This window comes from Prionailurus viverrinus, chromosome B4 (assembly GCF_022837055.1).
Source record: "Prionailurus viverrinus isolate Anna chromosome B4, UM_Priviv_1.0, whole genome shotgun sequence".
Classification (NCBI taxonomy): domain Eukaryota; kingdom Metazoa; phylum Chordata; class Mammalia; order Carnivora; family Felidae; genus Prionailurus; species Prionailurus viverrinus.
Window position 1 is genome coordinate 133,986,616 of NC_062567.1, and position 13,559 is coordinate 134,000,174.

Consider the following 13,559-nt stretch of genomic DNA (forward strand, 5'->3'; position numbering starts at 1 on the left):
GCTAATTATTAGACTGATGTTTCACAATTAAAAGAACAAAAACAAAAGACAAAAAAAGAACTCTCCTGCTTTCGGGTTTTCTAGTTGTTTAGCTTTTCCAACAAGTAACATTCAAATGAGGGGACTGTCTACCCAGCAACCTTATCACAGATGGGAACTGCTTTAGGTTAGGAGCATCAAAATACAGTTTATAAAACAAATAGTCATTCTTTTGAATAAATCTGGAGATGATCTCAGCCCAACACTTACGGACCATTAACTACACAGAGCACAGAGCAGTCCCCGGCTACCTAGGGGCTAATACTTCGTCACTCGTGTTGGCGTTGCTGCACCGATTCTGTTTTTTAATTGTGAGAAAAAATCAAAAGAAACAAACCAAAAAAAAAAAAAAAAAAACGCACAACATAAAATTTCCCCCCTTAATCATTTTTAAGCGTGCAGTTCATCAGTGTGAAGTATATGCACACTGTTGTGCACCACGTCTCTGAAACTCACGCCCATTGAACAATCCCTGCTCTGCCTCCCCTCTGCTGCATGATTTCTTACACCTACGCTTGCATCCACGACTGATTCCGTCAGGAAAGCTATCACACCAAAACTTGCTAATGCTTCCGGATCAGATTTAACTCTTACAACTGCACGACTCCTGAGAAAATGAGGTTTATTCATTCAGAGTCAGATAATCTGAGTAATTTTTTCACTAAAATGGCCTTTTCTGAATCACATGCTCGAATCAAAGAACCTTCCAGCTGATAGAGACATGAGAGTTCATACTCTAACACTCCCCTTTTGCAGGTAAAGTGAGCGAGCCCCAAGCACATGCTACGGTTACAGAATCCAAAGGACCTCTTTAAAAAATATTTCATTTCTACCTCCTAAAACATGATCGCTTTTGAATGAGAGACATCAGAAATAAAATAAAAATGAACAAATTTAAATTTTGCATCTTAACATTTTTACGTCAAAATTAAAATGTATTATTTCCAAACCTGAAGTACGCTGCACATAATATATATTAGCACCGTCTTAATTTGTTATGTTTCCGTTTCCAATACAGTATTATTTCTTTTGTTCTAAAATGCATCCTACATCGAGGCTACTAAAGACTTGTCTACATATACGTTTGACTGAGGATTAACTCCATTAAATTCTATATGGACGAGCTCTACCAACTCATCTTCCACACATATCTGTTGACCTGATTAGCTCTCGTGACCTCACAGCCCCTCTCTTATCATTCCATAATTCACATTTTCATATGAGCAAACGAAACCACTTACCTCTTTACAACGTTTATATGTAGGTCCATCCCACCGAACCTGGACAGGAATTCAAGGTAAGGAACGGCACCAGAGCTGGTGAGGGGGATCTACATTCAAACAAGAATGACAGCCCGTTAGAGGGTTCAGATCCAAGTAGTAGACCGCACAGGAGTTCTCATGGTGTAGGACAGGATGCCATCAGAGGGGTGGGTATTCTAGGAGGCACAGCTACTTCACCTAGGTGTCTGAGTTGACATACATCCTCAATAAACCGGGTACAAATAGCATAAATGCCTGGCCAATCTGTGATCAATTAAAAGTCAACAAGTTGTCTACAAAATTATCTGAAATCTAGTTCTATCTAAAACATAGAGTACAATTAGGGGTGCCTGGGTGGCTCAGTTGGTTGAGTGCCCCACTCCTGATGTGGGCTCAGGTCATGGTCCCGGGGTCATGGGGTCAAGCCCCTCCTCAGACTCCACGCTGAGAGTGGAGCCTGCTTAGGATTCCCTCTCTCGCCCTCTCCCCCGCTCACAGGATCTCTCTGTAAAATAAAAATAAATAGGGGTGCCTGGGTGGCTCAGTCAGTAGAGCATCTGACTTCGGCTCAGGTCATGATCTCATGATTTGCGAATTCGAGCCCCACGTCGGGCTCTGTGCTGACAGTCAGCTTGGAGCCTGGAGCGTGCTTCGGATTCTGTGTCTCCCTCTCTCTCTGCCCCTCCCCCCACTTGCGCGCGCGCTCTCTCTCTCTCTCTCTCTCAAAAATAAACATTAAAAAAATAATAAAGAAAAATCTTAAAAATAGAGTAAAATTAGTAGAAATACGTTCTACTATGCATTTTATATGTACTTCTATGCGTATATATGTATAAATGTATATATTATATATATTATATTTATTTTTCCCCAAAAGGGTGAGGCCACAGCACAGTTTTACCGTCTGAGGGTCATGTGAACTTTCTGTACATTCATATACTTCTAAGGTAGAAAAAAAGCCATTTTTAAATTAAAAATTCTATAAAGGACATTATTGGGTCAAGTGGGTCAATACGGGCTATAGATTAAAGTAGTATCTCAATGTTTAATTTACTAATGTTGATTACTGTGATCGTGTAAGAGAATAGTTCTTATTTTTAGGAAATACACAGTGCAGTTTTTACAAGTAAATAACCATAATATAAGCGGCTGCCTCTCAAAGAGTTCAGAAAAAAATGATGTACACAGTGTATATGTCTTGTACACCATTTGCATCTCCATACAGACCACACGTAGATAACAAAAGATCACAGGAGAAGCAAATGAGAGTAAATGTTCACAACTGGCAAATCTGGGTAAAAGGTCTATGGGTACTATTTGTACTATTCTCATTCTTACAGATTTTCTGGAGGTTTGAAATTACTTCTAAAGAAAAAGTCTAATTTTTTAAAAAGTGAAAATAATTATCTCCCCCAAAAAAGGATTCGGAAACTAAAGTTAAGACGTGTAATCAGGGGCGCCTGGGTGGCGCAGTCGGTTAAGCGTCCGACTTCAGCCAGGTCACGATCTCGCGGTCCGTGAGTCCGAGCCCCGCGTCGGGCTCTGGGCTGACGGCTCAGAGCCTGGAGCCTGTTTCGGATTCTGTGTCTCCCTCTCTCTCTGACCCTCCCCCGTTCATGCTCTGTCTCTCTCTGTCTCAAAAATAAATAAACCTTAAAAAATAAAAAAATTTAAAAAAGACGTGTAACCAATACAGATATATTTTATGAAGCCTCATACAAACACACAAAGTACAATTTCCCATACAGCTGAGTGGCTCCCACGTCTATACAGTCAAATTTGATGTTCACTTGGCCCTTCAAATTCCAGCCTCAAAGCCTACACGGCCACCTCAGTCTTCCCCAAAGGACAAATTTCTCTTTTCTATTTAAAACATGTGTGACTAGAAAATGGGACCAGAGGGAGAGTGGCTCACAGTGTGGGCCTTCGTGAAGACGTTTCCTGAAAAGCACATCCGTGATTTCTATTTCGGATAGGGTATTTATTAGGAGATGTCATTTTGGGGTAGACACCTCAGAGTTTGCCTAACCCCACAGAAGAAGGGCGAGAACAGGGTGTGTGTGCTGTTCCAAGACAGGAGGCCCCATGGTTTGGGGAGTAAGGCTTCATGACAAGGGGGGAAACGTACAATTGCAGAGCTCATACCCAACAGACGGGCACAAGCAGTACCCTTGGTGTTTTACAGGAGTTAACTCCTCTAGTCCCAAAACCAGCTTCCGAGGGTGTGGTCGTTTTCCACATTTCACAGAACAGGGATGTGACCTCCCTGCACGGCACTACCATTAAGTGCCAGAACTCTCTGTGACTCCAGAGCCCAAGTTCCTGTCACTGCGCTAACCACCCTGCCAAGAAGGAAGGAAGGAAGGAAGGAAGGAAGGAAGGAAGGAAAGAAGGAAGGAAGGAGAGAGAAAGAGAGACAAAAAGAAAGAAGGAAGGAAGGAAGGAAGGAAGGAAGGAAAGAAAGAAAGAAAGAAAGAAAGAAAGAAAGAAAGAAGGGAGGGAGGGAGGGAGGGAGAAAGTCCATTAACCTATTGAAGCTTTTGTCACATTTCACATTGTTACTTATGGTCTAATGAAAATTCTAATGTGGCAGATACATTTTTGCATTATGTCCAGCCTCCAAAGCTCAGTCCATTAAACAAACCAAAGAATCTAGTCTAGAAGGAGAGGCTCTTTGCTAAGAATTCACTTTTTCAGTATTTGTGATTCTGGCAAAAATGTTTAAGAGTCGTAACCACCCAACGATGAATCACTAAAAGTAAACTCTTAGACTGGGGTGGGGGAGGGTAGTGTTTAAATCCACATCCGTCGTGTCGACAAGTGTCTTCAAAGACATCTCTTTCCCCAACACAGCACGACCTTTGGGACCAGACCACAGCTGTGGTTTTCTTCTCTGGAATCTCTTTGCCAATTCAACTCCCTTCATAAAATTTTTATTAACGTTCAGACACTGGGGCCACCTTCGTGGAAAGATTCACTCTACCGTTAGTGGAAACTAAGGTACAGGGCGATGCCCTGCCAGCGATGCCACACCGTTCTTGCCCTGATCAGTCTCCGAAACTGTCCGACATTCAAACATTCTTGACGTGGTTCTTAAAATAAAATTGAAGCTGAAGTGAGTTCACTGTACTGGAAAACTCTTACCTAATGCTGACAGTGAAATTCCCCTGAAATACTTTACCGGTTTCTATGTTTCCAGTTAGGCTTACATTCACTATTGGAAAAGGGATTCGTTGGTAAAAGATCTAGAAAAGTCACCCGCACTGTGAACTCCAGTGACTGGAAAGAGAAACCCTGCTCTTCATTCCCAGTGAACTTGGCCTCCTAAAAATGCACCCCATTCCAGCCTCCTCGGTTTGCACACGGTCACGGGAGCTCGAGCTTCTAGAAAAGCCATGCTTGTTCTTTCAGCTAGACTACCAGGGCCTGGTTTTTAAAGTCTCTGAATCTCTACAGCTCTCAGTGACTTCTTTTAAAAACAGATGTAGCTTTTAAAAACGGATACACATTTCACATTTTCTGTACTTTTCCTCTTCCTGCATAGCTGATTAGCTTGGGAAGGTTGTCAAAATTTTAAATTAACATTAGATCATGAATATAGGGAGACATTAGCAGGAAAAATATCTTAACTCTCCATTTGGTATAAATAAAGTATCAGTCAAACCAAGCTTATGAGGAAACTGATACCGGGGTTTGCAAGGACAAATGTTCCTTAAAAACAAGGGTACCAGTTGCCCTCACCATTGGGGGTGCAAATCCAAACCACAGCGAGTTACCACCTCCCACCCGTCAGAACAGCGGACATCAACAACACAGGGAATAACAGGTGTTGGTGAGGATGCGGAGAAAGGGAAACCCTCCCGCACCGTTGGTGGGAATGCACACTGGTGCGGCCGCTCTGGAAAACGGTATGGAGGTTCCTCGAAAAGTCAAAGATAGAGCTACCCTACGATTCAGCAACTGCACTGCTAGGTATTTACCCAAAGGACACAAAAATACTGATTTGAAGGGATACACACACCCCGATGTTTACAGCAGCACTATCAACAACAGCCAAACTATGGAAACAGCCCAAATGTCCACCAACTGATGAGTGGATAAAGAAGATGTGGGGTGTGTGTGTGTGTGTGTGTGTGTGTGTGTGTGTGATGGAATATTGCTCAGCCATCAAAAAGAATGAAATCTTGCCTTTTTCAATGATGTGGATGGAGCTGAGAGTATAATGCTAAGCGAAATCAGTCAGAGAAGGACAAATAACTATATGATTTCACTTGTATGTGGAATTTAAGACACAAAACAAATGAGCAAAGGGGAAAAAACCAGAGGGAGGCAAACCATGAAACAGACTCTTCGCTGTAGAGAATAAACTGATGGTCGCCAGAGCGGGGGAGGGTGTGTGTGAAACAGGTGTGGCGATTAAGGAGTACACGTGTCATGATAAACAGCGAGTGCTGTATGGAAGTGTTGAATCACTATATATTGCACACTCGAACTGATATTACACTGTGTGTTAACTGCCTGGGGTTTAAATAAAAACTTAAAAACCGGGGGCGCCTGGGTGGTGCAGTCGGTTAAGCGGCCGACTTTGGCTCAGGTAATGATCTCGCGGTCCGGGAGTTCGAGCCCCGCGTCAGGCTCTGGGCTGATGGCTCGGAGCCTGGAGCCTGCTTCTGATTCTGTGTCTCCCTCTCTCTCTGCCCCTCCCCCGTTCATGCTCTGTCTCTCTCTGTCCCAAAAATAAATAAATAAATAAAAAACGTTGGGAAAAAAAATTAAAAAAAAAAACTGAGAGAGAACATTACCACGTGACACGGCAATTCTACTCCTAGGCACGTACCTTCGAGAAGTTAAAACACATGTCCACACAAAAACTTGTACGTGAATTTTTTTAAGTTCATTTATTTATTTGGAGAGAGAGAGAGAGGGCACATGTGGAGGAGGGGGCAGACAGAGAGAGAGAGAGAGAATCCCAAGCAGGCTCCACACTGCCAGCGTGGAGCCCAATGTGGGGCTCGACCTCACAAACTGTGAGATCGCGACCTGAGCCAAAATCAGTAGACGGACCCTCAACCCGCTGAGCCACCCAGGTACCCCTGTACGTGAATTTTCATAGCAACGTTGCTCACAAAGGCCAAAAAGTGGAAGCAACCCGAAGGTCCGTCAGCCAACGATAAACAAAAGGTGGTCTATGCGTATGATGGATCACGAGGCGGCCGTAAGAAGGAAGGGAGTACTGATTCCTGCTACGACACGGATGAACTTTGAACACGTGATGGTAAATGAAAGAAGCCAGACCCAAAAGATCATGTATTATGTTACTCAATTTATAGTAAATGTGCAGAAGAAGCAGTCTACTGTGACACAAAATATATTAATGGTTATCAGGGACTAGGGGAGGGGAAATGGGGAGTGACTACTAATGAGTATGGGGTTTCTTTTGGGGGAGATGAAAATTTCTAGAACTAGACAGCAGTGATGCTTGTATAACCCTGAATATATGGAAAACCAGTACCTTGTAAATTTTTAAATGGTGAATTTTATCATAATATAAATTATAACTTAGTAAAGTTTTTAATAAAAATATAGATACATGAGTGCCTGGGTGGCTCAGTCAACTAAGCATCTGACTCTTGGTTTCCGCTCAGGTCATGATCTCATGGTTCCTGCGATCGAGCCCCACATCAGGCTCTGCGCTGACAGCGTGGAGTCGGCTTGGGGTTCTCTCTCTCCCTCCCTCTCTGCCCTTCTCTGCTTGCACTTTTTTTTCTATCTCTCAAAATAAACAGATTTTTAAAACTGTGGGTACAGTCAAAAGTGACACATGAAATCATTGATACGTCTTATTTGTGAAATTTTTAGTTAAAGTGAATAAAGGAGAAACTTTTTTTTTTAAGGAGAAAAGCTTTTCATTTTTCTTCTCTCTTCCCTGCTTTCCTGTTCCCTCCCTAATAAGTCAGTCCTAGAGCCTGATGGGGCAGAGAAAAAACAATGTCTGCCATGCTGGGGGGACCACGGGAGTCCAGAGCAGGACGTGATCCAAGTGGGGTGAAGAGAGCATCCACACGCGAGGGCGAGGCTCTGGGGATGGGAGATGATCACACACCAGGGAGACTGATCAGATAAGGAAATATACTAAGAATAACAAAATCCAAGCTTCTTGTTGTGTGAAAAGGTAATTGCAAATATGAAAAAGCAAGAAAATTAGAAAGAACCCTGAGAGGTAGGATTAGAATTGGCAGTACTGGTGTAGACTCATGGTTTTCAATATAGAGAGAGGTTGATACAGAAATGAACGGAGATGTAAATTCACATATACATGTGTACTGGGGGGAAATGTACCCTTAGAGCTCTGCCCACTGAGAGGCCTGGAGTGCCATCCCAGTGGCAATGAGCAGCCCCAGTGCCCAGATTCTGGATTCTGAATTTCGTTTCCATTGAAAGGACCAAAGCTATTTAGGGAAATGGATAATTCCAGGACTGAGGCAAGGAAAGTACAGATGAGTCTGGAATATTTTATACTGGAAACGAAGGAAGTGCTCTGAGAATGATAGGGGCATGCCAAAAGGACACAAACCAGCAGGAAGGGGCTCCTACTGGTCAAAGTAGAGGCAATTTAAAAATCAAAATAAATGAAGAACGTAACGGATCATAACCACTTGATAAAAGAGGAAATCTTGAGTCCCTGCAAATATAAAAACAGTAAATGAATAAATGAAAGTTCGGTAAGGAATGGAATATTTACATAGTTTCAAATTTTCCCCACAAAATGCTTATTAATTACAAAGTGGATAAAGCGTACCTTACCATGAAAAAGCCTGACAGATCCCAGTATCCCACAGATAGTCAAGTGATCAAAGTGAACATAACAGTAACAGGACAAACTAGGATCACGGCACAACCTAATAAAACACAGTGAGAACACAGCAGCATTTCTGCAGTACTCCTGCCCAAAGATGCAAGCCTTGATCTAGTCATAAGGAGACATGAGATAAACTCACACCGGGACATGCTACACGCTGCAATCTTCAGTGTTAAGGTCCGGAGAGCTAAGGAAAGACTGAGGAACTCTTCTAGACTGAAGGACACTGGGGAGATATGACAACCAAATGCAATTCGTGATTCTGACCTGGATCATACAAGACCCGCATGGAATGACTGGCAAAACCCGGCTGGGTCCTGGGGCTGAGACGGTAGTCATGAGCTCATGTTAATATCCATGTTTCGGTGGTCAGATTGCAGTTATGTAGAACGCTACCCTTGTTTTGATTTTTTTTTTTTTTTTTTTTTTTTTTTTGAGAAAGAGAGAGACAGAGAGCGAATGGGAGAGGGGAAGAGAGAGGACACGCAGAATCTGAAGCAGGCTCCAGGCTCTGGGTGTCAGCACAGAGCCTGACTCAGGGCTCTAACCGATGAGCCGTGAGATCATGACCTGAGCTGAAGTCGGATGCTTAAGGGACTGAGCCACCCAGGTGCCCCAGGCTATCCTTGTTTTGAAGGACACACACACTGAAATATTTGGGGTGATGGGGCCGCTTACTCCCAAATGGTTCAGGGAAAGAAAAAAAAACTGCTCTTCCCACTAAACTTCCACTTTCTCTGTAAATTTGTGACTGCTTTTAAAAACAGATAAAGCAGCAGTTGTAGTAGATACAGCTCGTAACAGATCAATCTCCGGCACAAAACAACTGTAAACTGGCAAATACGAAAGCAGGAAGACTTTGGAGAAATTCAAAACTCAGGAAAAGGGACAAGTACAGAGGGAGTTTCCCATTCATAAAGGCTTTGAGCCTAAGAGTAAGCCACAGTCACTCCCCAGCACAGCAGCTAAAACCCCAAAAGACAACCCAGTCCCTCTGGCCTGAAGAACCAGTGTGCGGAACCTGAAGCAACCACGGCCACTAAAAATGTGAGGGAAGTCTCAAACAGGAGAGAGGAGGAGACCCGCTTGCTGTTCTAAGTTCTGTCCAGGTTTCCAACGGATGCCCGAACCAGGCGTGTGCAAGCCGGACTCAGAGACCCACCGAGAAACAAAAGGGCCAAACTCATGCAAATGCATGCAAATGCAAGCAAATGCTCACTGCCGGTGAGACAAGAGTTTGCAGGTTAACTGCTGCCAGAGCAGGAGCATCGACAGTCTTCAGAGAAATGTAACAGAATCCAGTCTCCACAGCACAGTATTTATAGTGTTCAGCCCTATACTGTCTGATGTGCAGCCACAGTAACATGTGGCTGTCGAGCACCTGAGCCGAGGCTAGGGCAGCTGATGAACTGAAGCTTTTTATTCATGTTTATTAATTTAAATTTTAAAATTAATTCAATGAGGAGCACCCGGGTGGCTCACGGTTAAGCGTCCGACTCCGGCTCAGGTCACGATCTCGCGGTCCGTGGGTTCGAGCCCCGCGTCGGGCTCTGGGCTGACAGCTCGGAGCCTGGAGCCTGCCTCGGATTCTGTGTCTCCCTCTCTCTCTCTCTGCCTCTCCCTTGCTCATGACTGGAAAACTTTGAAGTATGTTTGCAACGACTAAGTATATGAAACTTGTATTTTAATTATAAATTTTATGAAATCTAAATATAGATCAAGTATTTCCAATGGAAACTTAGTGTGTAGACTGAAGTCGGCTGTAAGTATAAAGTGTATAGCAGGTTTTGAAGGCTTCGTACACAGAAAAGAATGCAAAATAACTACTGATTGTCGATTTTTAATAGTGATAACATGTTGAAATGATACATTTTGGACACGTTCATTAAATTAAAATATTCAAATTAATTTCACCTATTTCTTTTCAGGTGGCTATTAAAACATTTTAAGTTACACATGTGAGTCGCTACATATATATACATATATATACACTATGTATTAGAAAAAAATTTTTTTTAATTTTAGTCTGAAGTAATCTCTACACCCAGTGTGGAGCGTGAACACAATCCCGAGATCAAGAGCTGCGTCCTCAGGTGACTGAGCCAGCCAGGCACCTCTCACGCTGCATTTCTATTGGATAACACGGGTCTGGGATGTGATCCAAATACAGTAAAACCTTGAATTGTGAGTAATCTGTTCTGTGAGTGTTCCGCAAGATGAGCAAACATTTCTAATAAAATTTTAACTTGATAAATGAGTGATGTCTTGCAATATGAGTAGTACGTGACATCGAAAGTCACATGATCACAACTGAGCCAATGGTTTCTCTCTCTCTCTCTCTCTCTCTCTCTGTGGGATTGTGGGTGATTGTCTCCCATGCTCGGATGCTCAGTCGCAGGCCGCGGTGTTTGGCAGAAATCACTGATTTTTCAGAACGTTGGAAGGTGCCCATGACTGGCGCCGGTGTATTTTTGGTCGCTTCGAGGCACCTACAGACAGTCCTTGGCTTTTCCAGACAAGAGCAAGCTTAGGAATGCTTTGCTTCCTTCTAGGTCAGGCTGCCTGCGGATAGAGACCCTTTCCTCTGCTGCCTAATTGCCAGTTACGTTATATACGGTGTATGATAAGAGTTTATTAATGCTCTACTATAGTCGACATCCGTGTGAGCATATACAAGGGCCCCCACACAGAAAATGATTGAAAAGAAGGGTGTTAAGAAGGAGAAGATGATTACTATGGAAGTTAGGACGGAAACCAAGAAGTTTGAACAAAGTACATGAGTGGCCGAAACTGCAAGATATGGTAAGAAGTCTGCGTCTACGTCTTGTCACAGAAGAGGAGGAGAAAAAGGCAGAGGAACCCTCACTTCAAATGAGTCTATGGATACGTGTAAAGTGGGGGAAACAGCGCAAAATTTTGTAGAAAAGCATCACCCAAACAAGGCTAGAGCAGGGCGAGTGATGAATCTGTCGAATGACAACGCAATGTCGCATTTCTGTGAAATCTTCAAAAGAAGGCAAAAGCAAGTGTTATTGGATATATTCCTTGTTAAAGTTGCATGAAATGAAAAAGATTCCATTGAGCCAATAGATATTAGCGATTCCGTTAGTGACAGTGAAAGTCGTCCTACACAATAACCCTCCTCTCTCTTGTCTCCTCATAGCAGCCAAGAAGGTTTTCAAAGGTAAGTGCGGGGTAATTTGTTTATTTTGCTTTATTTTTTCTTTATTATGTTGTATTATATTACAGTATTGTAATCATTTTTATGTGAATATTTTTGGGTTGTGGAACAAATCACCTGAGTTTCCATTATTCCTTATGGGGAAATTTGCTTTGATATACCAGTGCTTTGGATTGCAAGCATGTTTCCAGAACGAATTATGCTCACAAACCACAGTTTAACTGTACACTCAAGTACAAAGAACTAGAAAAATGTGACCCTCGTTAAGGGAAAAAAACCAACGCAGGCCAACCCTGAGACAATCCAGATACCAGAATTATCATTCAAGGACTTTATTAATTTTTATTTTAGAGAGAGAGAGCACAAATGGAGGAAAAGGGCAGAGGGAGAGAGAGAAAGAGAATCTCGAGCAGGCTGTGTGCTCAGCATGGAGCCCAACGTGGGGCTTGATCCCACAACTCTGGGATCATGAGCTGAGCCAAAATCAAGAGTTGGATGCGCAACCAACTGAGCCACCCAGGTGCCCCTCACTCAAGGACTTTAAAACAGCTATTTTAACCTTGCTTAATGAGTTAAAAGAAATACGCCCATAATTGAAGAAAAAAATGTAAGCATATGAATAGAAATTATAAAAAAGAACCAAATGGAAATTCTAGAACTGAAAAACACTATGTCTAATATTCAATATTCACTGGATGAGCTTACTAGCAGAACAGAGATGTAAAGAAAGAGCCACTGAACTTGAAGACAGATCAACAGATCTTATCTCATCTGAAAAATAGGGAAAAAAAGATTTAAAAATGAACAGAGTCTCAAGGGTCTGGGGACAATACCAAAATGTCTCAGAGAAGATAAAGAAAAAATATATATATTTGAAAAGAATGGCTACAAACCCCACATTCAGTGAAAAACAAAATTAAAGGAAAAGAAATCCTTGAAACAGTACCATGGTATGCTCAAGAAGAAACAACAAATAGGTCCACAATTTCATTTTAAATCAGCCAAAGGAAGAAGAGCCAGTCCCTGAGATTAAGACTAGAATTCAGGAACACCCAAAATTCTCTGGGCTGTTGGTTTTCCTAACACATAATTCCCCTGTGGTAAAAGAAAGCAAACTGAGTTGGGTGGAGGTAGTCACCAAATTCTAGAAGGAAATAGGCTTTTAAATACTATAAAATGCCAGACTCTGATGAAGAAGTAATGAATGAGTAAAAATATGTATATTTGTGTGTGTGTGTGTGTGTGTGTTTGTGTGCATGTGCCTGTGTGTGTGTGTATGAATTAATAATTGGGTTATTGGGTTGGAAGGCACACTACTGATATTCCCAACCAACTTTTCTACTTTATATTATGACATCGCTCCCTATGGATTTATTTTGAGAGTGTTTAATTACCATTGTATTGTGCATTCCTTTTTTAAAGGCCCTGAGGGCTCACCCACCAAATGTTGACTATTTACAGCCCCCTGGTATGGTACCCCACCGGAAGGCCCAAGGGCCTGTCCTCCATATCCCTCCCCAAGTAACTGCATCTTCCCTGCTGCAAACCCTTGGCCCCCTACGGCTTCCAGGACAGAAGCCGAACTCCTTTGCATGGTACTTTTCAGGACTGGCCCCCCTGTCCACAACTTGACACATATCCCTTTGCTTCTGATACAAACAGCACTACCCAGTTCCCTGAATAGACATGCCATGCTGATTCTGACATGCATGATTTCACCTGGGCTATTATTCTCTCTGCCTAGAATGCCCTTCCATTTTTTCATCTGGCTAATATCCACCCCTCCATCACAACGTGACCAAAAACACCGCTTCCTCCCCAAAGCCTTCTTGGACAACCACCCCATTTTTAGGTAACTCTCCTGCCTATAATGCCCACGCTTAGCAACATTTACAAATACATCTCATGGGACTGGGACCCCCTCAAGGGCAGGCCTGCATCTGATTGCTCTGCATTGGGTTCAGCATACAGTAGGTGCTCAATAACCATTCAATGCAAGAAAAAATGCCAAAATACTAACTTCCAAAATATGAGTTGACCAAATACTCTTTATGTGGAAGCCTTAAAAAAAAAAAAAAAAAAAAAAACTAAAGGAAACAGCTGTACCAGTGGTCCACACAAAACATGACTCACGTCCATGTTGATCACCCCACATCCGCCAGATTTAAACTGAATTGTGAAAAATAAACAAAACTTGAACCACTCACTTGGAACCGTG

General features: G+C 42.6%; 1 protein-coding gene across 7 annotated transcripts in view; it reads right to left on the reverse strand.

The window, feature by feature from the left end:
• Window positions 1-13,559, reverse strand: part of EFCAB6 (EF-hand calcium binding domain 6) — a 251,139-nt gene that overhangs the window by 201,967 nt on the left and 35,613 nt on the right. For 5 of the 7 annotated variants that reach the window (XM_047868126.1, XM_047868128.1, XM_047868129.1 and 2 more), the window contains one exon: window positions 1,281-1,369. The exons of 1 other annotated variant lie outside the window; for it this stretch is intronic. In XM_047868126.1, the coding sequence (XP_047724082.1) occupies window positions 1,281-1,369 (89 nt within the window). Of the gene's footprint in view, window positions 1-1,280; window positions 1,370-13,559 lie in introns of those variants that run through there. One more of the 7 variants, XM_047868131.1, reaches the window with a different exon arrangement.